At 40.0% G+C, this 19,295-nt stretch overlaps 1 protein-coding gene across 1 annotated transcript in view; it reads right to left on the bottom strand.

Moving 5' to 3' along the window:
• Window positions 1-19,295, bottom strand: part of LOC117957743 (carbonic anhydrase-related protein 10-like) — a 96,841-nt gene that overhangs the window by 38,044 nt on the left and 39,502 nt on the right. The window contains exon 3 of the mRNA XM_034893748.1: window positions 13,105-13,247. Coding sequence (XP_034749639.1) covers window positions 13,105-13,247 — 143 coding nt within the window. The remainder of the gene's footprint in view (window positions 1-13,104; window positions 13,248-19,295) is intronic.

Raw genomic sequence — 19,295 nt, 5'->3', positions numbered from 1 at the left:
GGGGGGGGGGGGGTGTGAGGCTTCAGTGGAAGCTAGCAGAGAGTGGGCAGAGAAGTGATGGGAGCTGCTGTATGATCTGCTCTGAATCAAACTTGGGATGAAGTGCCTATATTCGTCTTCCTTTTGGAGATTGTTAAACCCACTGTTGTGAATTCACAATCCTATCAGAAAATAATAACCATATCAGCTGTTATGTTAATGTACCTTTTTGGAGGTTTGTTTAAGAAACTTCATTCATACATGCAACAATGTACAGCTTGTGACATCCATCCAGCATTCACAGGGTTAAAAACCCAACAATTACCTAATTTGGTTTCTGTCCCAGGTTTGTTGTTTTAAACTGTTTGCGTCCTCCACCCCTATACTGCTTTGGGTCATAACAATACATATGACACTGTTGTCATATGTGTCTCCTTCTCTCCATCTGTATGCAACCTCATCCCATTAATGCATGTTACTAACTCGACTTCTTCCCTTTCCCAGAGTCTTGTGCTCGCTCGCCCCTCTCCTCTCTTCTCTTCTCCTATTGCTTCCTGCAGGTGGTTCTAGCTCTGGATCTGTGGAGTTATTTAGTCTTATGTAGTTTTGAAAACGTCAAAAAAGTGGCAATCATTTTAAAAAACAGTGGCAAAAGTGTTGGAAAAACTGACAAAAACTTAAGAAAATCTTATAAATTTAGATTAAAAGCTTCAACAAAAGTGTTAATTTTGACTGGAAGACAACAAAGGGTTGAATACAAATAACGTTTTAGACTAATTTCAGTCTGGCTTCCATCAGAAACACTCAACAGACACCGCTGTTCTTAGAGTGTCCAACAATATATTTATGTCCTCTGACATGGTTGAATGCTCGGTTTTGGTGCTGCTGGACGTTAGTGCAGTTTTTGATAGAGGGGATCACTACGTCTTGCTTGAAAGACTTAAGCCTGGATTGGTTCAACTCCTATCTTTCAGATAAAAGTTTTTTTGTGTTACTCTTGGTCAACATTGTACAGAAACTTCTGCCCTTTTCTGTGGGGAGCCTCAGGGTTCTGTGTTAGGTCTGATAAGATAAGAAAACCTTTATTTGTCCCAAAGTGGGGAAATTACGGTTTGCAACAGCAAAGATAAAAGCAAAGATAGATAAGTGTATAGTACATGCTTCCCCTGGGACATATACGTTTCCAATTTGGAGATACTTGTTATCACTTTTATGCAGATGACATCCAGCTGTATGTCTCTTTGACTTCCATCAAGGACTGGCTTGCGAACAACTTAACTGTGACAAATTCTGTGATTGGTTGGAAATAACATTGGGGCAGTCATCAAAATTCCCCACAAACTTTTTCCCCTGTGTTGTCTTCGTGTCAAAATAGAAAATCAACAATATTGTTGACTTTTTTTATCACTGTTTTCAACTTTCCTAAATTTTTGTCCGCTTTTTTCAATGTTTGTCACTTATTTGATGTTTTCAACATTTTGTAACTTATTACCTTTAATTTTACATTTATTTTGGGGATTTATGGTCAATACATAAGGAAATTATACCTAATGTTTGAATTAGAAAAGCAGAAATTAGGAATTATTTAGACTAAAATTAAAGGATCAACTTTTACTCAAAACTATTTCGAAACCACTTCAGTTTTTTTTTTTTTATGAAACTAGGATGTTCACAGCCAGCCTCAACAACAATGGCAGTGGGTGCCCCGATGTTTACTGGTCTGCCTTTTGCAGAGCAGTAGCAGAGTTTAACCCCTAATTTCCACCGGTTGCATAACGTCTGCAAATCCGCTCCGCCGTCCGTCAACACCCACCAGGTCCGGATTTGTTGCGGAACGGCTGCGGCCATGACTGACAGCTGAAGTCCCGAGGACCCACGAGATTTCGCAAATTCACGTAGAATACAACCACAAAACCAACAAAAGTTTGTTTCCATTCAGTAGAATGGAAACAAATCTGTGCTGTGTTTTCAAGGTGAAGTTCACAGAAATATGATCTGCCGTGAGCATGCTCTATTTTATTTTGAAAATTAACTGAATGTTTTATGTTGGATCTGTGTTCGACTTCCTGTCCCGTGTGCTTAATTGCTGCGGAGCTCTCCGGCATCCGGAAAAAATAAAAGCAGCCGTTATGTAGTCAGTGAAAATACACACATTGACTTTAATGGCAAACTAAAGACTGTTCTAAAGACGCAGCCGTTCCGCAACCGGTGGGAATTTGGAGTAAGCATTTGCTCTTACTCCTTCCATCTGCAAGTTGCAGATCAGTGTGGCTGCTGGGGACCGTGAATCTCTCTTTTATTCTGTTTTTTTTTTATCTGAATCTCTAAGCCAACAGCAAAAGCCCAACTTTGCATTTAATGAAATCCCATGAAGAAAGATGTTCTCCCCTTGTCTTAAAATTGCTTTACGCTGATACGTGCCTAAGTAGCAGAATGGCATAATGAGAAAGTGAATCTGTGTGTGTGTGTGTGCGCATGGCATAGAGAGGGAGACACATAGGCTGTCAAAATGATTAATTCCCTGTTTAATGACCCCGTACTCACCTCTGTCTACTTCCATCTAGTCTCTTTCTTCATCTCCTCTCATTCTCCCACCTCTCTAATTCTTTTCTTTTCTCTACCGACTCCTTGACTCGCTCTCTCGTTTGTTTCCCAGCTCCACACTTCACCTTCTTTTAGTCTGTTTCATTTTCTTTCGCGGGGTCCTCTCTTGACATTCCTCCTGTCAGTCAAGTCAAACCAGCTGCCTCTTCTATTCTCCCCCAAAGCTATCTCCTCCAGTTCAGAAGTCAAAAGTGGAGAAATGACTAACTCCATTCTGTCAGTGTTGATCATTTATTACCAGACTTGCAACAGTCTTGCAAACTCGATCCAGGGGAAGCCTTCCTCAAGCAGGCTTGAGAGATGGTTGTAACTCCTGATTTCAACCACAAAGAACAGAATTGAATAGCTTATATACATATATAATATATATAGTGCCAAGCCAGCCAAAACACCAATCTCAACATGAATACAACGTGGTGTAAACATAAAACACAGCGCTTTTAAGCCTGAGAGTGGAGTTCACTTCACAACAAAAATAAAATATTTTCATCCAGGAAATGCTTGTTTGTTACACAGGAGTGTTTTCCAAACCACAACTTTTTTCCTAAACTTAACCCTCATGTTGTCCTTGGGTCAAATTGACCCATTTTTCTATATCAATGTTCTTTTTAACTACCCAAAATTACGTGATTGATTCCACACAACGCTCTTTCACAAGTACACATCTCTACTTGCATTAATTTTTGAGTGTCTTATTGAATTTCATAGCGTTTGAAAAACCAACTGAAGTGGTTTTTAAATAGTAAAATTAAAAATCAACACTTTTGTTGACGCTATTTATGAATGTTTTTAACGTTAACTTTTTGTCCCTTTTGACACTTTTTTCAATGTTTGTCACTTTATTTGATGTTTTCAACACTACCTTATTAACTTTACAGTTATTTTTGTAATTGATGGTCAATAAACCTCATTTATAGGAAATTATACCTAATGTTTGAGTTAGAAAAATAGAAATTAAGAATTATTTAGACTAAAATTAAAGTTGTTGATGTTGATGGATAATCACAGACTGGAATATGTCGACTTTGACCAAATTATAACTATTTCAAAACCACTTCAATTTTTTTTTCAAATGCTATAAAATTGAACAAGACATCCCAAAATGAATGAAAGTTGAGATTTGTACTTGCCAAAGAGGGTTGTGTGGAATCAATCATGTTATTTTGGGGAAGTAAAAAGAACATTGATATAGGAAAACAATTTGATACGAGGACAACATGAGGGTTAATGTTCTATGGCACTGTGGACTCTTCACATTACACTGCTTTACTCAGTCTAAAATACCTCTATTTCAGGTTTAGAACACATGATGTATTGGTAAAGTAGCATTGATCACTTAGAGGGGGGCGTACATTTTGTCTCCACTGGGGATTATAATAATTCAGCAGTCAGGAACACATAGACCAGAAAGGGAGAAATCCCACACACCAAAGGGGTGCCAAGAGTGTCAAATACCGCTGTGAATGGGATTACACTGGAATAAGCGGAAAGCCCCCCTCTGACTGAATTAAAAAAAGGAGATTTTTTTTTACCAAGTGATGGTTTTTCATGCACTGAATGTGAGTTGTGTTGGGTGGTTCCTGTCAGAGCCAAATATGTTGTTTTAAATGTTCAGACTTTGGGTGTTTCTCCTATATAACCCGGGGCAGAGGTAGTCTCGCATTGGCAGACCCTCCTCCACAGCGCTGCACAGGAGGGTCTGGCTAGTCCACACAGCATGCCGGGATGGGAGAAAACGTGCTCTGGTTTATTGGCATTTTGTCAAAAAAAGACTTAACCTTCTTGGGCTTTATTTTGTGAGCCCACTAGATGGCGCTCTTGGTTTTACGATAAAGCCCCAAGGCATTACCATTCATTCTCTACCCTTTGTTGAACAGAGAGCACCATCTAGCGGGCTCAGAAAATTATGACGTTGGTTCACGAAGCTTCACTTGGCCATCACTACCAGACAGAGCCACGGTGCGGCCGCTAAATCGCCTCGGGAATGAATTTGTTTTGTGTTAGTTCAAAAGTAGTTTTAGTCGTCAACAGAAAACTCAGACTGGAAAGATAGTCTAGCTAGCTGTCTGGATTTACCCTGTAGAGATCTGAGGACCAGGTAACCATAGTCTTCAGAAATCAGCCGCATGTTAGAATCCCAACACAAAATACGAGGAAGGTGGAACGGAGTAAATATAATTAGTTACATTCCACCTCTGGAGATTACTAATAGGGAAAGAGATTTAGAGGTCATTGACAAATAAAAATGAAAAACAGTAACTTACTGGAAAGTTCCAGCAAGTTACTGTGAATTCTTTTTACAGTAAAGGTACTTCCATTTACTGTTCATTATGCATTCACTGTAAAATACAAAGTAAACCACAACATAAGATGAAAAAGTAAAAATACAGTAGTTTACTATTTACAGTACTATAGTGGCGATATTGTGATTTCTGTTAAAGTAATGCTTTGACTCCTGTGATTTCAACTGTAATACTTAGACTACTGTGATGTTGTCATGTCGACAAGGTTGTAATGTAACTTTACAGCATTCTACTGTAAAAATCATATACAGTAGTGTTACTGTGAAATCTAAAGGAAATAACTGGAGATTTCACAGCCGTTATTTAGAGTGTATCACAAACTAGAAAAGTGTTTTAAAAATGTGTGTTTGTATGATCAGTCAGATACAAGCTGTCATTTTAGCGTACAGTATGTGCTAGGTGAGTAACAGTTGTTTTCCAGGCCTCTGTGCTTCAAGCCGCAGTGAAAAAGAGACAACAGGAAGGATGATGCAAATTAAAAGTTGTGTTTTATTATATTCATTTAGAAATTGGATCTTGTTTTTTTAGTGCAGGGAATGGCCGCACGAGCACCCACTCTGCATCGAGCTCTTCAAGGCAGAGAGAGAGAGCAAATCAGTTAAAATGTAGGACGCAAATGGAACACAATTACAAACACAGGGAAGAGTGTGATTTGTCTCTCGGCCTTGAAGATCAAACTCAGCCTCTCCTTTAACAGAGCTCTTTGGATGTTATTATTTCATGCTACATCAAAATTAAATGAATTAAGATGTCCAAATTATCTCTGGGTTAGTAAATGAGTGACTGTTGTTATGGATCAGTTACTGTGTGACTGACTGAGAGGGTGTGTGTGTGTGTGTGTGTGTGTGTCTCTTGTGGAGTCAGTCCATGAGATAGGATATGACTAATGAACTGTCACTTCCACAACACAGGAACAGGCAGACGCAGACGCAGACACGTGTACTGACCAATCTTTTGGTAAAATGTAATTGGCATTCAAAGCTTTGCCATTTCTCATATTTGAGGTCTTGGATGTTACGTTGATGGCCTTTTCAGAGCATCATGCTGATGTGAAGTTATCATATAACTGAATTAGAGGGGACATTGTTGCTGAATCATGAACATCCACCACTGAAAATATGTTATCTGCGTGTGCAAAAGATGACAAAAAGTTAACACATTCTCATGAACGGGTTTGTATGATATCGTCCAAAAACCTATGTACAACAATTTGTGTGATTGCTTACAAAATGACTGTCACGTGACAGTTACGCGGTCAACAGTTAATTTTAGCCGAGAAGAGTGGTCCCATAATACTGTATCAGAAGTCTTTTATATAGACCTTAGTGGTCCCCTAACACTGTATGTGAAGTCTCTTTTATATAGACCTTAGTGGTCCCTAATACTGTATCTGAAGTCTCTTTTATATAGACCTTAGTGGTCCCCTACTACTGTATCTGAAGTCTCTTTTATATAGACCTTAGTGGTCCCCTACTACTGTATCTGCAGTAAATCTTCAAGTAATTGCCCTACTAGACTACCATTTTTGTGCTTGCAAAAACTCTTTTTTCACACTTAAAATATTCCATTCGCACCAGGGAGTGTCGCTCTTGCCTTATATTGGAGCAATCTGGTAAGTCTATTATAAGAAAACTGCAGCTTTCACATGCAAATATTGTAAAAGTTCTCAGCACACGGACACACAGGCGTTTTACACTCTCAGTTTCATATTTGCACTTACTGAGACACCAAATGTGTGAGCTCTTCTTAGTTTGTGCAGTGCTTAAAATATGCGAGGCTGTGCGTCTGTTAGAATGTGTAAAAACAGTGAGGATTGTTGTAAAAAATGTATGTATATGTGGCCGGTGAATTTGCAAGCAACATAGAAATTTGCACTGACAAACTGCCAAAACAGCCAATCTGTTGCTCAACCGCTTCTGAGGAAACTCACTTGCAAGAAGCTAGACCAACGAGAGACGCTGCCCTGGATACCTGGACAACACACAAGTGTAGGCTACGCACACGCTCAGTCAAAGGTGTGCAGATTGGTTTTTGACTCTAGAACATACACATACACCTACAAGCAACCCACAGTCGCACAAACACATGTGCTCACATTTGGCGTTGATCTTTGATGTCATTTTCTCACACACAAACACAATTTCTCCATGCATAAGCTTTCAACCTCTCTCTCCCAAACACACACACACTCGCCAGGACAGATGGCAGTGCTATTTGCACTCCCTCAGCAGATGCACAAAAACATTAATCATGAAAAAAGAGGAGGGTTTAGCTCTTACTACAGTCAGTGGCGGTGCGTGACATATTTTATTGAGTAAGCCAGTGAGCTTTGGTGTAGGCCTACTGTTTCCTTTAATATTCAGTTGTAGTTCAAAAGCAAGTTCTGTGAAATAATTTTTTACAAGAAAGTTAGGGCTGGTTTAGGTGAGCCCAGAACCATCCCTCAGTTACGCTGCTATAGGCCTAGACTGCCGGGGGACTTCCCATGATGCACTGAGCACCCCTGTCTTCCTCCTTCTCTCCATCTGTATTCAACCTCATCCCATTAATGCATGTTACTAACTCGACTTCTTCCCTTTACCAGAGTCTTGTGCTCTCTCGCCCATCTCCTTTTGTCCTCCTGTTGCTTCCTGCAGGTGTTTCTGGCTCTGGAGCTGTGAAGTCTGGAGCTGTGGAGTCTGGGTCTGGGTCTGGGGAGTCTGGGTCTGGGGAGTCCGGGTCTGTGGAGTCTGGGGAGTCTGGATCTGTGGTTGGAGTCACCTGCTGCCTCCATGTTCCTGCTTGACACCTGTTGCTACAATTCTCCATGTCTCCCTTTCTCTCTCTCTCTCTCTGTCTGTCTGACTCTTCTTTGTCTCTGTCCGTCTTTCTCTCAAGGAAGTTTTTCCTTGCCTCTGTGGCCTAGTGCTTGCTCTTGGTGGGAACTGTTGGGTTTCTGTAAATAACATCCCAGAGTACGTTATAGAACTGCTCTTTTATAAAAAGCGCAATGAGATAACTGGCGCTATATAAATAAAATTGAATTGAATAATTTACAAGAATATTAAAGCCTGGGTGGCCTTAAATGTTTTAAACTTTAACAAGCGTAAAAATGAGGTCATGGCTTTTAGACCCAATGGCACTTTTATTAAAACACGCCTCTGTATGTAGGAGTTAGCCAGGCCTCCCTCTCGTCTCCTCACCCCTGTCCTTGCCTTTCTTCACTGGCTCCCAGTTCATTATAGGATTGATTTTAATATTCTATTGTTTGTTTTTGAAGCCCTACATGAACTAGCTCCAGTCTACATCACTGAGCTGTTGAAGCCACATGCTCCTTAGAGGTCATTAAGGTTTGCGAACCAGGCTCTTCATTTTGTCTCTTAAACTCAAGACCAAAGAGGGATCGGGCTTTCTCAGTCGCAGCTCCGAGACTGTGGAGTGAATCGCCCCTTTAGGTCAGACTGGCGCCCAGCCTTCCGCTTTTTAAATCGCGACTTAAAACACATTTTTGTTCCTTGGCTTTTAATCCGGCATGAGAACTGTATGTTGTATTTGTCTGCCGTTTTATTGTCTATTTATTGTTTCATATCAATGTACAGCCCTTTGGTCAACAAGAAACCCAAGAACTCCATCTATTGTGTAAAGTTACTGCTAGATCTTATTGTTAGCTAGTCTTGCGTTGCCAGACCTCCCTGCGCAGCGCTGCAAAGGAAGGTCTGGCTAGTCCACATGTTCTGACAAACATGCTCTGGTTTATTGGCATTTCTTTAAACCAATCCCATTCGTCTTAATGCGCAAAATAGCCTCGGGAAGGAACTTTGTTTTTGGTGGAACATGTGTAGCCTACGTTCAAAAGTTGTTTTAGTCGTGCAACAGAAAACTCAGATTGGAAAGATTGGATTTACCCTGTTGAGATCTGAGGACCAGGTAACCATAGCCCTTAGATTGGACAGATAGCCTAGCTAGCTGCCTGGATTTACCCTGCAGAGACTTGAGGAGCAGGTTACAATAGTCCTAGGTAAAAGGTTCAACCTGTCACTCCTGTTTTTTTTAAGATTATTTACAATTAATTGAGCTTGGTCAAACCTGGCCTTAATCTAATTGGCTGGAAATTTTCTCTAATGGATGCAAGGGAAAACTAGCCTCCTTTGAGCGTCCGTAGCATTTTTACTGACAACTAGACAGAGCGCAGGGCGGCTGTTTTGTTCTACCAGCTAAAGATTTTTTTTTTTCATGAAGAAAATGAAAATGTAATGTTTTGATGAGGGTTAATGGCAAAAAAGTAAAAAGACATAACGTGGGAATTATTGTTTTTATATTTAAAATTGTGTTTTATATTTTTATGGAGAGGCCAGGCTCCCTTTGGCCTCCTAGAGAAACCACCACTGACTACAGTTGTGCTGCTTCCTGTAACGAGCCCTGATTCATATCTCTTTGGAATGGGCCGTCATACATTTTGGAAATAGTATGGAAGCAGACATGCCACAGAGGCCAGAAAGGACTGTCCCAAAACACTGAACACTACTATTTATCGCGACAATGAAACGTTTTCCACCGGTAAGGAAATGGTCTCAATTTAAAACTGATCGCGGGTCCCCCAGAGTAACTTCTGATTAGGTCGGTCGGCCTAATCAGAATCATTTGGCCAGCCATTGCCGACGGGCCAAAGCTTAATATTAGTGTTATTATTATAACCATAGTGAAATCGTGCAAGCAATAAAAAACCGATCCTATGCGCTGTTGGCCTGTTTATGTGTATATTCAAAAACAAATGGTCCGGCCCTTCTGGCATTTGCCAGATGCCCAGTATGCCCCTGTTCTCAATCAATAAATGAAAGAGTGCACAACCACAAAGGTGCCAATACCCTCCCGCGTCAGACATGTAGAAACACTGGGAAAGGCAAAGCACACTGTTTCACAGTTCATCAAGCACTTCGGAGAAAATCCGACATGACTTTCCCATTATACAGCCGGCCATGAGGCCTCAAAAGAAATGAAACTCTGACCCTATTGGTAAATCACAAAGCACACAGCCTGCAAAATATCTGTTTGCTAAAACCATCCCTCAGGACAGGTCCAGTTAAGTCAGTTGAGGTAAACAACATGGACTGTGGCCAAGCTGGATTAATGCCCCCCCGAAGCCCAAATGGGAACTCACTCTGCCTCAAACCATTTTGGACAGGAACCCCCAAGGGGCATGGAAAGGCACCAAGAGACTTTACAAGAACATGAAGACGTCAACATCTCAATCCCTAATCGCAGAGAACTCAACACACTACATCATTATCAAATCGATCAGATTGTCCCAAGTTAATCATAAAAAAAAAACACAATTACAGGGAAATGTAATTTGTCAGTTCCTGATTCATTATGAGGCACACTTACTTCTGTTTCCCACCGGGAGTCCACGAAGCGTCTTTTCACACGAGCCTTGTGAGCAATTCGCCCAAGAACACTTCGACGTGTACCACTGACGTTCTGATTGGAAGACGCCCGCTCCCTCAACAACCCGCTCTCCGCAGGGCCTTGCAGTCCTGTTTGGTGCTGTTTTGGTTTTTACTCCACTATTTATTTAACATTTCAGATAAATATATTACATACAGTGCTGCAGTCATGCGATTAGAACAAAAACAACAAAAATCTAATTAAATCCCTGTTTAAATATCATGAATATAGTGCCAGTCTTGCAAAATTACTTACATATGAAATTCAATGGAAAATAATCTCAAAGTAAATTAGCACAACGTGGTGTTATCATAAACACCCAGACATTACTTTTACCCAGAATTGCACTCGTTAGTTCCTCAGGAACATTTTATTCCAAACCACAATCTTTATCCTAAACTTAACTGTCAACGCCACGTGATGCTCACTTTTTCTGATGAACAATTTGTACCAACCAGGGATGAGAATAATTCAGCAGGGGAGACGAAGACAACTATCGGCTTAGCATCGCTAGTGTTACCCTTAATTTCCACCCACTGCAGAACGGCTGCGGATCCGCTCCAAAATGGCGGCCGAGTCATTAGGTTTCCATTAAAGTCAATGTGTGTATTTCCACTGACTGTGGAGCGGCTGCATTCCAACTCAGAGCATCTATTTTTGCCAGTTTCTCAAGAGATCCGCAGCAATTCAGCACACGGCAGGAAGTCAAGTACAGAAACAAAATGAAACATCCAACTAATTTTCTAACTAAAATACAGCAAAAGAAAGCGCTGAGTTAACTATTCACACTTACAGTAACGTGAGCTATTTCAATGAGCTAGATACATGGTTACAACCCCTAATTTGCTCTTAGCAGTGTGTATCTGTGAGTGTTGCCTGTGTATGTTGTCCATAGCAAATTCCCGCCAATTGGTTCCAAAACGTCCCAGTTGGAGAGTAAATGCCGTGAAGGTATTCTTTGTGAATCTTTGCAATCACAACATGAAAGAACCAAACAGTCCTGCCTTATTGCACCATCCAAATTTTCTTCAAAATGTAATTTTTTATCATGGACGTTAGCTTGGTAGCTCCTGAGTTTCCAGTTGCTATTCCTCGGATTGACCGGAGTTCGGAATGCCACACAAAGAGAACGGAAGGTGATGGACATCCGGGGATGCGCAAACTATTTAGACCTTAGTGGTCCCTAATACTGTATCTGAAGTATCTTTTATATAGACCTTAGTGGTCCCCTAATACTATATCTGAAGTCTCTTTTATTTAGACCTTAGTGGTCCCTAATACTGTATCTGAAGTATCTTTTATATCGACCTTAGTGGTCCCCTAATACTGTATCTGAAGTCTCTTTCCCAAAATTCAGCCTTGGTGCAGAATTACAGTCACTAGAGCCAGTCCTACAGTGAGATTTCCTCACGGGTGGGCCAAATTCTTTGGGCAGGCACAGCAGAGAAAGGGGAGGTAAACTTGCCCCTTATGACCTCATAAGGAGCAAGATTCCAGATCAGCCCGTCTGAGCTTTCGTTTTCTCAAAGGCAAAGCAGGATACCCAGGGCTTGGTTTACACCTATCGTTATTTCTAGCCACTAGGGGATCATAGGCAGGCTAGGGGAACTCATATTCATGTTACAAAAGCTCATAAAGTGAAACTTTCATGCAAAGGGACCTTTAAGAACTGAGACCTTCCCCAACCTTCTTGCTTGCGTTCTGTGGACTGATTTATATGTGAAGGACTCCCGGAGTACTCAATACTTTTCAGGCACCGACCAAATTGCTTCTACAGTATCAAGTACCGACAAATGCCTCGTCATTCAATACCCAATTTCAATAACTAAGATGTAAATCTCACCAGTGTCAGTGAGCCAATCAGCTTGCAGCATGCTTCTACCAAGCTGTAACAATGCTGCTGGTTGGATGTCAAGTCAATAAAACTGGTAAAGTATCAAAACGTTTCCTGAAGAAACCAGTATCAAAAGCCCTGAATGTTTTCTCAAAATCCCTGAATCTTTGAGGGGTTTTGAAATAACTTTAATTTATGTCATTTTCATCCAGTCTCTTGAATGCTGTTTAAGCCAAATTCCTAACCTACCTGTTGTGTATTAGTTATTAGGTGGCAGGAGTGACAATAAAACATTCTATTCATTAACATCCATCCATACTCTTTGTTGGAAAGCAAGGCTCTACATTTCGTTTAATGACAATTTTGAATTGAATTGAATTTGTTGTGTTCGGGTTTCAGAATGAAGACAGTTGGAGACCAGTTGGACACAAAACAGTATGCAGGCTCTACGGGATGTTTCCTTTCATTGGCAACAACCATGTTTTTCCCAAATGATGTACAGATTTGTAGGCTTTCTTTTATCTATTATGTATTTCTATTATTGAAAAGTAGTGCACATAGCCCCGACTGTTCACAATGTCTGGCTCTGCCCCTGCAATAGAGTGCATGCACGGCCACTGGTGTCATGTCATTGATAACAAGGATTTTTCTGAAAGTTACACAAAGAACCTTTAGAGCCCAGCAAGAAGGAAAGTCCTGCTCGTTCATGTTAACATTGCCCCATGTAGCGACATGCTAACAATAGTAAAACGTGTCATCTTGGCTCCCCAATTCTGGGAACACATTACTGTTGAAACATTCCTAGTTGTGTAGTATTTGTAGATTTTTGCGATGACTGTATAATGTTCTGCCATATTCTCAACTGCCCCATTCTAACTATAGGAGCTGCATGCAACGCCAGGGTTTCTAGAACCCCGTTCTACCCAAAGCCAGATGTCTTTAAATGGTGGCGGCCCTTACCTTCCGTCCTCCTGTGTTGAGCCTCAGAGGGGTCAGGTACGGGTCAAAGATCATGTGACTGGTCTCGATGTCAATGGGGGACTGCCTCTTCCCTATGGCGCACAGGTTCCAGGCGGAGTGCACCAGACCCCAGAAGGACGGGACTGGTGGTGGGTCGGAGGAAGAGAGGGACAAAAAGAGAGAATTGTTAATTAACAATGCTGTAAATGCACCAAAATTAGCCAAAAGGCGTTTTTTTTATCTGTTGTCCCTGAACAGATCTTAAAATTGTCTACCTAAAAAAAACTCTTAAAATACCGTTGATAAATACAAGTTTGCTATGATTCAGACATTAGGGTTAAGAAAAAAAAATTTAAATCAAATTGGACTCTAGAGAAGGAGCAGCTGGCTCAGCTCGGCGCCCCCCAAAGCTTCCGAGACGCTCTGGACCTGACCCCGCATAGCCTATTGGTCTGTTTTGAAATCAGGAAGTACACAGCCCCACGTCACGTGACGCGTTCGTCCAATCAGGTGCAGGCATGGCAGTGGTAGGAGGGTGTAGCCTGGTTTCTTTGCTTGTTGGCGAACAATTTAATTTTAAATTTAATTAAATTTATAGTGTCAGATTACAACAGGAGTTTTCTCAGGACACTTTAAAGATAAAGTAAAGGTAATACTAGAATTGTTGGGACTTTTTAAATTACAGAGTGTGGTCTGGACCTACTCTATCTGTAAAGTACCACTATGTACTATAAATAAGATTGAATTGTACAGATAAAATAGATCAAGGCTAGACCACACTCTAATTTACAAAGACCCAACAATGTCCCACGAGAAAACATTTGGTGAGACAGTGGCGAAGACAAACGTCCTTTTTACGGACAGAAACCTCCAGAAAAGACCCAGGCTCTTGGTGCATGGTGATCTGCTGCTGCCGGTTGGGACACAGACGCTGGCGTGCAATGCTGGGAAGCGGGGCGATAGACACAGGTGTGTGATGGGTTATAAATAACGGCGTTCATTTTTTCAGTAATACTGTATGTAATCTAATTGATAACTCTTCCCATCTTATTAATTACCACCAAAAATGCGGCATCTCTGAGCCAAGAGACTGTTCTTGCACGAGAAAAGCACATAAATGCCGCTGATTGGCTGAGGTTGAGTAAAATTTCCCGGTGAGCCAATCAGAGGTAGAGTTGGGCGGGTGTTCCAAAGCACGTATTGGGGACACACCACAAACGACACAAGCAAGTCAATTGACCAGAGACAGGTACGGCGAGTCCAAATGAAGGGCAATAAATATCAAATTCTAATATCATATTATAAATTAAGTTCCAAAACATCCATTGTGTTTTTGCATTGTTCCACTAAATGAAAATAATATCTACAGTAAGTGCATGCCATTTGATTGGAGGCTAGTCTCACTTTGTCCAACAGCAACATTACATTTTATTATTATTTCTATTTGTGTGCACTGTCAATAATGGATTGTATTAAGTGTCCATTTTATAATATTATTCAGATTTATCACAAATAATTTAACGTGTTTTTTAAAGAGGAGTGGAGGCAGGTTTACATTTGAGCTTTTAAAAATGTATTTGAATGTAATGCAATAGTTTTATAATTTGAAACTGAGTTCCGAATTGAGTTACTTTTTGGAAGAAGTAACTAATTACCTTTTAAAAGTGGCTTGCCCAACACTGATGGACGCATACTAAATTAGGGCATTTTCACTACTGGAGTTGGTCAGTACTGCACTAAAATCCTTACATTTTAGAAACTGGTAACATTTCTGTCACAGTTCAACTAATAGTACAATCGGGTAACCATTTCAGCTGGACTTGTATGCCGTTATATTGTTGGGTAGTTTCATTTATAACAAAAAAAAAACATTTTTTTAAAAGCTACATGTGTTTTGTCTGCAAACATCTCAATTTAATTTAATTTTTAAGTGACTAAGCTTGTCAGATGAATGTAGTGGAAACATGTACAATATTTTTCTCTAAAATTTAGAATTAGAGTAGAATTAGAGAGTGGCATAAAAAGAAAAGACTCAAGTACAGTACACACACACACACACCTCAAATTTGTACTTAGGTACAGTTCTGTAGATACTACATACTTTCCACCACTGATAAAAGGGGATCCTTAAACGGGGACGTCATGGACTTGAGCGCTCCATAAGTTAAGACCATAGAGACCAGAGAGAGGGTGAGCAGAGAAACTTCATTATGATGGAACAGGAGAAATGGGAGTGGGGGGGTGCGTGAATTTACACATGGCTTCATTAAAATCTCACTAAAAATAGAGCTTTCATTAAAGTCTCTGCATTAGTAGAACTAAGGTGGACGATCAGACTTTATTAAAGTCGGTCTAAAAGTTATCCCACTAGTTTTTATTGCTCATAATCTACAGCAGGGTCTGCCAACCTTTTGTCTTTTAAATTAAGAAATGTCTTGATGTCAATCCTTGTGAGCCTGATCCTAGGTTAGCTTCTTGTTATATTCAAGGTTAATGAACTTTGTCCCAGCTGTACAGTAATTAGGGATGGGCAATCTCTCGATATTATATCAACATTGATATATGAGGCTAGATATCATCTTAGATGTTGGCTATCGTAATATTGATATGACACAAGTGTTGTCTTTTCCTGGTTTTAAAGGCTGTATCACAGTTAAGTGATGCCATTTTCTGAACTTACCAGACTTATTGGCTGTTCTATTATTTGCCTTTACCCACTTGGTCGATGTATCAACATTAGTGGTGATTATTTATCAAATATCTCATTGAGTGTATATTTGGTGAAAGAGCCAATATCAATCCTACAATATCGCCGTAATTTAAGTCTCGCATGGCCAGACCTCCCTCCACAGCTCTGTGGAGGGAGGGCCACACAGTAATCCTGGATGGGAGAACAATGTGCTCTGATGTATCTATATATACACAGTATACAGTATATATACAAGGGTAATGATCTTTGTCCCAGTTCAAATTAGGACTCGGCAATATTTATATTGTATCAACATTGATTCATGAGACTAGACATTGTCTTGAATTTTGGATATCGTAATATTGTGATATGTAACTTGTCTTTTTCTGGGTTTACAGACTACAATACAGTACAATGATGTCATTTTCTCAACTTACCAGACTTACCCACTGCCATTAGTCTTTGCATCCACATTGTTGGTGATCATTTATCAAAACTCTCATTGTGTTAATATTTTGAGAACGCGAGAATAGTCTACAATATCGACGTCAAGGTATAAATTACATAATAATTCATTTTTTCCAACACTGTTGTGGTGCACTGTACATGTTAAGATAAAGCGTGCACATTTGCGACATGTAGCCTACGAGATGCTAATGGGAGAATTCTGTAATGTCAATACAGTAAAGATGGACCTCTTAGCAATCAAACACAACAAAGGCTGTCAGTTGAATGGTGTTTTGAGCTAACGTTAGCAAGCAACCAATCATAGATAGCTAAAACGCTTCTGAAATGACTGCTAGCTTTGCTACTAGCTAGAAATTAAACACAATAAAGGTTGTCAGTTGAATGGCGTTTTGAGCTAACGTTAGCAAGCAACCAATCATAGAGAGCTAAAGCGTTTCTGAAATGACTGCTAGCTTTGCTACTAGCTAGCAATTAAACAATAAAGGCTGTCAGTTGAATGGCGTTTTGAGCTAACGTTAGCAAGCAACCAATCATAGATGGCTAAAACGTTTTTGAGATGATTTCCATCTTCTGTTTTTGTTTGTAATGAGAAAAGTTTATTATTTCATGGATTTCACAAATTTTAGTATGACACGTTATGCGGTAAACCGTTTAAATCCGAGCATGCGCAACTTACATTGGCACTCAAATGTTTCCAGGAATCGCTTACTGGGGTTTGTACCAGTAGTTGTCACGCCGACAAACAGTTAGCCATGCAACCCCTTTGAGGAAAATCTGGGATTTATGTTATTGGGCTATACACTGTACATACAATTGACAGGACTTAGATAAGCCCACACAGAGAGCCTTGGATGACCTTATTAAAGCCCCTGTCGCTTTGGCCCACACACACACACACACACACATACACACACAGGATTTTGAGGGCTTATTACAGCTAAACTGTCATAATGCTTGTCAGAGACAGGATTAACAACAATTTGCAATGCAAAACAGCCATTATGCCAACAGTCATTATGATATAAAAAAAAAAATAATATCAATGGAAGTCAGTGAGTACGTTTACACACACACACACACACACACACACACACACACACACAATGTTACATGTTGAGGCAGTGGTAGCCTAAAGGTTAGAGACGCAAGCTTGTGACCGGGAGGTGGTTGGTTTATTCCGACAGGATGAAAAAAGGTTATATATGTAATAACTTAGAAAAAAATACAATCCTCCTGGTACCTGACTTTTCCTAAAAGAGTCTATATTTTTATTTAAAATAGATTTAATATACATTACACACAAGGCAAAGGAAATAAAACCACTTTTACCTATTTCGGCCATACACTGTCATATTGACCGCTTGGATTTTTGCGGTATTGTTTTAATCTTACGCTGCGGTAGAGATGCACGCCCAAAATAAAATGCCCATATTTCTGGTTGGATGGAGAAAACCAGCTACTTTAAAAGATTATAGAAGATTTGCATAACAACTGGTTTTTGGATAGGCACAAACATTGCAGCACCGACCTTTCTATCCTACTTTGCACGGCAGCATGGACTGTACACACATACACAGGAATATTATTTTCAGTTTCATTAGCCACGTAAACAGCTTAGTCAGACTATCAGGACAAAAGAACAGAATGTTAAGTGCATGTGACGTAGTCAGTGTTTTAAACGTTTGATGGATGTGAACCTTTATTTAAAAGGATTTGCTTTTTTAAACACAAGCTTTTTTCCAGCTGAATGCGGTTTTCCTATTCCCACCTGCACAACGCCCAAGACACAGGCCTTTATTTCCTCTTTCCCGCTGTCCTCGCATCCCTTTCTCCCACTGTCTGTCCAATCTCCATTTCTCTCTCATTCTCTATCCATTCATCCATCCCTGTTGGGCAGTATTTAATGGAGCAGTGGAGTGACAGATGTGGCAGCCACAACCTGCAGAGTGCAATCCTGACCCCTGCTCAACATGTCATCACACTGTTATATCACCCAGCTGTGTGCATGTGTGTGTGTGTGTGTGTGTATGACAGACGTTGTACAGTATGTAGAATCTAACATTTTAGGGCTAAAAATTGAGAAAATCTAAATGTGTATACATCATGGATGCATTATAAGAACTTTCCAACAGTGACAGACTGAAAAGGCGTGACTCCATTTGTACCTTTGAAATTTACCCAGCAGCACATAACGCCATCAAGTCGCCAAAAATGACCCTAAGTGCACCAGAGACCTCCACTGACCGAGCTGGCTACTTCCGGTAGTTAAGTTTAACGGCCTTTACAGTTCAATTTAGTTAAGAAAAGGTTTTGAGATTGAAGTTTGGATTAAAACACCAGTCCCCTTAAAGCTATAGTGCGTAACCTTTTGACATCAATGAACGTCAGTTACATTCAAGCCATTGCCAAATGAGTTGCTACAAAGCTAATTAACCCTCATGTTGACCCCTTTTCCTATATCAGTGTTCATTTTAGTTACCCAAAATAACATGATTGATTCCAAACAACGCTCTTTGGCAAGTACAAATCTCTACTTTCATTAATTTTGGGCCGTCTTGTTCAATTTTATAGCATTGAAAAACAAATTAAAGTGGTTTTGAAATAGTATTGAGTAAAACTTGATATATTCCAGTCTGTGATTATCCATCAACATCCATTCCTTTAATTTTAGTCTCAATAATTCCTAATTTCTGCTTTTCTAACTCAAACATTAGGTATAATTTCTTATAAATGAGGTTTATTGACTGGGTAACTGTAAAACTAAAGGTTATAAGTTTTTCTAAGTGAAAAGTAAAAAAGAAAAAAAATGACAAACATTGAAAAAAAGTGTCAAAAGTGTTGAAAGAAATGACAAAAACGTAGGAAAAAGTTAAAAACATGTATTGCAAGCTTCAACAAAAGTGTTCATTTTCCATTTTTGCCAGGACGACAAGTTTACTGGGGGGCCCCAGTGTAAAATGGTCCCAAAATGCTCAGCAACAGCCCTGGAAATGTGTGTGTGTGTGTGTGTGTGTGTGTGTGTGTGTGTGTGTGT

Source organism: Etheostoma cragini, chromosome 15 (genome assembly GCF_013103735.1).
Source record: "Etheostoma cragini isolate CJK2018 chromosome 15, CSU_Ecrag_1.0, whole genome shotgun sequence".
Classification (NCBI taxonomy): Eukaryota; Metazoa; Chordata; class Actinopteri; order Perciformes; family Percidae; genus Etheostoma; species Etheostoma cragini.
This window is presented reverse-complemented; position numbering and strand designations above follow the sequence as displayed.